Here is a 6,830-nt window from a genome sequence, read left to right on the forward strand (position 1 = left end):
AATCACCTGTTCCCAAGATTTCTTGACTGAACTATTAATTCTTCTGGTGGAGAATATCAATAGAAATTAAAATCAAGATGCTAGGGATATTCATTGCATTATTTTGCCAAGTCTTCCTTGTTGAGAATGATGGCACTTGAAAACAGAGAATTATTATAGTGTCTAAACAAACAAATAGCAACAAGTTACCATTAAGAAAATTGTTTTTGTTTCTTCAGATGTTTCCCACGAAAATAGTGGAAACATTTGAATCCATTTTCTATCAAACTGGATTCATAAATGATGAGTGAAATTTTTCTTTTAAATCTGTCTCTCCTTTAACATAATACTTGTTCAAACTACTTATTTTTGTCATAGTCTTAATTTATCCAGCTAGTTCTTTTGTCATCTAAGTAGATATCACAGCATCAGTAATATTATCCTAAAAAAACCAAGCATACAAATAAATTAAGGCAATAATTTCAAAGGAGAGAATGTTAAATGAGAGTGACTGATGATCAAATGGTTATACATGGTGCCAATCTACAGAATTAATGGAACAAAAGCTATGAAGAAAGTTGACTTTGTTACGATTATGGGATGACTTTGTTCCAGTATTCCATTGCTGCATAAAAAATTACTCCAGAACCTTTTAACTTAGAATAACATCACTTTATTGTATTTCATAAATGTATGGGTCAAGAATTCAGGCAGGACATCGCTAGGTGATTGTTCTGTTTCATGTGGCATTGACTGTGGTACTAAGGGGTATTCAGATGGTGACAAGTCTAATCTGGAATGTATAAAATGGCTTTACATTTCTATATGACGTGTTTACAATGACACATTAGAGAGACAACAGTCTAGTTTTGTGTAACTTTTATTCTATTGGGGAAAAACAGTTAAATGAGAAAAATACACCATTAAGATAATTTAATATAAAGTAATGAAATAAATACAATCATGAACAAAATTGGATTTGCAATATTTGGGTGGTGCTTGATTTAGTTTGGGTGATCAGAGATTAAAGGATATTTTCCAATCACAACTGATGCTAAATGTACCTCATTTATCTCACCAATAAGACTCTCACCTAGACAACTGAATTTGACATATGATTAAGTAAAAAAAAAAAGGAAAAATAAAATAATTAAGTGCAGATAAAGAAGAGGAGAAAAAAAGCAGAGTAAAAATTTCTACACTTACTGTTACTGTCAGATAATATAAATTTATATGTATATAGAAAATACTCCAGAATCTACAATGAAATTATTAATGCTTATAAATGGGTTTAATATATTTGCTGAATACAGTCAGTAAACAAAAACCAACTTATTTCTATGTAAAAGAAGCAAGCATAAGTTAGTATTAAAAGTACTAACCAAACTCTCATCCAGCATAAATGGGCACACAAATTTTTTTATTTGCATTAGGGTATTTTTCCTCAATATTCTATTTTATGGCATCAGAAGATCTCTTTATTCCTGCATAATATTACACTATGCCAATTATGAAGTTTCAGAACTCCTTCTCAGTAAAGCTACTTCTTGGATGTGCACCAGCAGTAGCTCGGGCCTGGCTGTGCTGTGTCACATCTGCCCCCTGTGAAGCTTCTCTCACCACCAGCTCCTCAGTGGTCTTCCATGTTTTCTAGCACGTGGCTCCTGATAATTTGTAATTAACTTTCCTAATCACTCTCTGTCATCATGTTACTATAGATGTTTTCTCCCTTGGAAATACTTTCTCATAAACCCTTAGAATTCACTATTTATTAAATAACAAGAAGGAAATCCTATTTTTTAATGAGGAACTGGCTCCAAGCTAAGATTCTTAAACAATCTAAATGTTGGAAATAATTGTCTTTCCCAGAATTGAAGCGTAGAAGGCACATTATTTCCCTGGCATTTTTTCCACTACCCCAATTGGTAAATTCAACTATTTTACTTTATCCTACATGAAGTTTGGTAGTATTTCCAGTTAACAGTGTGTTCCAGTTAACAGTGTGTTCACATTGGAGATGAAATTGGAGAAAGATTACAAAATGCTGCATCAATAAAAAGAATTGCCCCCTATTGTCAGTTCCAAAATCAATTTTTAAACTAGGTATAATACATCCAACAGTTAGCTCTCAGGTTGCCCTGGTGCTTATGAAGAAAGCAATAAAATGAAACATTTATAGGTTATAATGTGATTTTCCATCAAGACATTTACAACTATTACACAAGCAGAACCCTGATTATGGATTAACTAATGTATTATTAGAGAAGAACAAAAGAAAAAGTATGATGGGAGCTCAGTCTAATAGAAACACAGGATCAGTAGGGGTGTTCATAGTAGAGTATGAATTGGATGTGTGTCGATTTTGGAAGGTCTCAAGTGATATTGCTCAGCACTCTATTCACGTCTAAGAAATAAGATGTGCTCCGAACTCTATTCCATGGAGAGGCTGAAGAGAAAGTACTCTGGGTAGAGTGAAAGCCATCTGGGAAAAATAAGTTAAAACATAGAGTAGCAAAGTGATGATTTTAATTAGAAATTTAAATGTGTCTGGATGAAGAGATCTCGCGGGGTAGAGATAACTATTTTTTATTTAAGGAGCACTTTATTTTTGGAAAGAAAAGAATATTTTAATGGTAAGGTAAATGTCTTTGATGAAATAAGTGATTTTACCTAAAGTAATGTAAATATTTAAAAGCTCTACAGAGAGAAAAAATCAGCATCATCCCGAATATGAATGGTAAATATGATTTATTTTATCCTATTATAAGCTTTAGTTCTACAGTTTTAATTTTAAAATTTAATGCATAATAGTAAATGTGTCATATTAATGTATCTCCTAAATATTTTTGATTCAGTTAAACATAATTTATATTTAAATGATAATATTAAATCACTTTGAAATACTGAAGACTTGAATAACTGATATATTTTTTGCAAGTAGGCTAAATAGTAATAGACATAAACCTCCTTTTTCTCTATTGGTGATATTCTAATAAGAGACTTAAAATAAAACAAACTAGTTAATAAAATAACAATTTTTGGGGAATTCAAGGAATATTTATATTTAAAGAAAAAGAAATGTTTTTAAAATTAAAGATGCATAAGAGTACAGACTAAGAACATAATTATAGTTATATAAGCCTAACTAAGTAATGAGTTCAAATTTAATAGGTGATCATTTTATCAATATTATCTCATCCAATTTTCACAAATAAGGAAGCAAAAATTAGCAAGTTTATATAATTGCTTAATGTCATATGAATAATAAATCAGGGAAATGGAATTCAGACCTTAAAATAAAAAGGGAACTGGTTTGCAATCACAAACCTATGTGCAATTGCTCAAATTATCCATCTTTACAGAGTCTCAATATCCATATCTCCAAAGAATAGGGAGCTTAGAAACAGTTACTGAAAGTTGTTTTTGGAAGAACAAAGACAGTGGAGGGGCACACAGCACACAGCGTAAAAACTGAACAGTCAACATCTTCTCTCCCTCTGCCCACACACCTGCACACAGGTAATGAACACACTCCAGCCTGTCCTTATTTTCCCAGGCTTAACCCCATTAAATGTTTATATCTGAATCAATGTTCTCAAGTTAATTCTTTTGAATAAAACCCTCTTATTTTTTCCACTTAGTATCCTACAAAATGATATTTGTTTAACTCCAATGAGCACAACAACAGTTATAACATTTTTTTTGTACTGTCCAATAATATGAACTGAATAACAGAGACATTTATGCTCAAGATCAAGTGATGAGACAAAAATGAAGGATTGAAATAGAAAGCTGAAAATGTATGTGAAGACACTTTACGATACACTGCAAATGAATGAGAAAATGCATACAAAAGTACAATAGGATTGTCAAGAAGTACATTAATTAAATGCAAGATCCTATGGCAAAGCTCTGGGTCTGTCTCCACAGTTGCCAATGCTCCAGAGCTTGTGCTGAGTAGGGTGTACTTTGTTTATCCTGCGCTATATTCAGAAAGTATAATGGAATAGCCCTAAAGGTAGTATCAGGTGAGTTTTTACATTGATGACCCATAGGATTTAAAGTAGGAAAGTAGGAAATACACAAATAACAAGATTCTTAAGTTAAAAACAATCAATCACTGAGAAAATGTGACACAAATGTTTCTGCCTCATGATTCTGTTTGTTAATGTGAGAAGTAAAACAGACTAGTTTTGCTCTGCACACAAACAGATGAAAAATAAAAATGCATAATTCTCAAACACATGACCTTCATTCAAATTCAAAACTGATCTTAGATATTAAATATGTTGATATATTTAGAATTTAGCATATGTTCTCCATTAAACCATAGTTGTGTTCTTTAAGCCCAGGATATAAAATGCTGGAATTTAATGGAGAATAGAAATCTTACGTGCTAATTCCCCCAAATCTCTTTAGTTTAAGAGTTACAAAACAGGCCAAGAAAGATAAATGGCTGGTTTCCTATTTTCACAGATGGAATGAAAAAAAAAATGCAGGTGTAAATCTCACTTCAATGATGGAATTTGTTCTTTTGGGATTTTCTGTTATTCTCAATCTCCACATTGTTCTTTTTGTGATATTTTTCTTTGTCTATGTGACAATTCTGATGGGAAACGGCATCATTATTCTCATAAGCAGTGTTGACCACACTCTACAGAGCCCCACGTATTTTTTCCTCAGTAATTTTTCCTTCTTGGAAATTTGTTGTGTATCTGTCACTCTTCCTAGAATGCTCATACCCCTTTGGACACAGAAAAGAAACATTTCTTTGTTTGTCTGTACAACACAAATGAGTTTTGCCCTTAGGCTTGGAAACATAGAGTGCCTCCTTCTTACAGTGATGGTCTATTACTGTTATATAGCCATTTGCAACCCTCTGCGCCATCCTCTAGTCGTGAACCACAGGGTCTGTGTCCAGCTGGTGTCTGCCACCTGGATCACTAGAATTCCAGTTGGGATAGGGAGACATGCCAGATTTTCTTTCTGTGTTTTTGTAGATGTAACCAAATCACATCTTCTGTGACATCCCACCAATAGTCAAGCTGGCCTGGCGGGACAGTTTTCTCAATGAGATATTGCGCTTTACAGTTGCTGTGCTGTTTGTTATGATCCCTTTTCTGTTGATACTTGGTTCCTACAGTAAAATCATCTCCACATTCCTGATGTTGCCACTGACAACAGGACTGGCCAAAGTCTTCTCCACCTGTTCATCTCACATCATAGTTGTGGCTTTATTCTTTGGAACTGGAATCATTACATATTTATGGCATATGCAGTCTTCAAGAACAGATAAGTTTCTCTCTCTTTTCTTCCCTTCAGTGTTTAATCCCAAGGCATATACTCTAAGAAATAAGAATGTCATGATGGCCTTGAGAAATTTCTGCCTTAATGTTTAACGTATTAGCTGCCAATTTGAACTTATTGTCTGTTTTCTTATTTAATTCTGTAATTGTATAATTGGAAATTAATGTTTAGTTTGCTTTTCTGCTTTACTGTAGAGTATCATTACTCATTCCTGAAATTGTTATTTTATGCTGGACTTTCTGATATCAGAATTATATCCATAAGGTTGTCCTACTGATAAGAAACTAAGTAGCCAGCCAATCTCATATTCAGTATTAGCTATTTCTCCCACAAATTTACTGGTGATTTGGGACTTTTTACGGAAAAATGTAGTATCTTTTGTCTAGTAATTGACATTATATACTTTTTCCTGCCTAAAAACCATAGTGAATGTTTTTGATACTTTGCTGTTTATGTAACTGTCATTTACTTTTTTTCTTTTCATAAAGGTATTAGATAGTAAAGGTACATATACTATATATATAGCCTTTGGAAAATATTTGTTAAGTGTCTATGTATTTTTAATTTTATGTTTTAACATTCAACAAACTGAATTTGCCTCTTTATGATTTAGAGAACACCTGAGGAAAAATTAAAAATAGAAACTGCATAATGATACTTAGAAATTGGTGATATAGTAATGAATCTGAATCTTTTACCTTCTGCTGCTTTCTACATGTCAGCCAGATTATCTCTCTGCAGACATGTTTTGCCTATATGACTGAATCACGACTAGTGACATCTTAATAGTGTTTTTACCTTATTCTTTACTAATGCAAACAATGTGAATGCATCTTTGATTTTCAGGGGTACTGTATGTATGAAATTGAAATATTTTGCCTCCATATGGATTCACCCATTCTCTAAGATTTCTTGACTTAATTTTTTACTCTTTTGATGGAATTTATAATCAAAATTAAAATAGAAATGCTTGGAAAATTTACTGTTTTTTTCCTCAAGACTTCCTATTGGAAATAATACATGAAAAGAGATAATCATGCTGAACAAACAACAACTTACCATTGAGAAATGAAAGTCTTCTATTCCTTCAGATATTCCCCGTTGAATTATGGGCAGCCCATTTGGATCCATTTTCAATCAAACTAGATTTGGAAACAATGCAATTTACATCAGGAGTTGTTTTTTTGCTTTATAAATTTGTCTTTTCTTTAATATAATGTGTTTAAACTATGTATTTTTACATGGCCATAATATATCCAGCTAGTTCATTTAAGTAGATATCATGGCATGAATAAAGTCATCAAAAAATACATAAAAAATAAAGCAATCATTTCAGAGAAGAGACTGTTCAGATGATAGTGATAGATGAGAATTGTGGCTATGACATATTACCCATCTAAAGGAATAATATAAGAAAAGGTAAGAATGTTGGTTTTGTAACCATTTTTAAGTGCTGATTCTAAAATTGTTGTGGAAATGATGATAGCTAATAAGGACCAAGGCACTTTTTAAGAAGAATAAAGTGAAAGGACCTACTCTACTGG

At 32.4% G+C, this 6,830-nt stretch overlaps 1 protein-coding gene across 1 annotated transcript; it reads left to right on the forward strand.

Annotated features, from left to right (window-relative positions):
- Positions 1-2,709: 2,709 nt before the first annotated feature.
- On the forward strand, positions 2,710-5,378 carry LOC124229118 (olfactory receptor 10AG1-like). The gene is given in 3 exon segments (XM_046644220.1): positions 2,710-2,716; positions 4,479-4,986; positions 4,988-5,378. Coding segments are annotated over 3 exon segments (906 nt in total).
- The last annotated feature ends 1,452 nt before the right edge of the window (positions 5,379-6,830 follow it).

The sequence above is a fragment of the Equus quagga genome, chromosome 17 (genome assembly GCF_021613505.1).
Source record: "Equus quagga isolate Etosha38 chromosome 17, UCLA_HA_Equagga_1.0, whole genome shotgun sequence".
Lineage (NCBI taxonomy): Eukaryota > Metazoa > Chordata > Mammalia > Perissodactyla > Equidae > Equus > Equus quagga.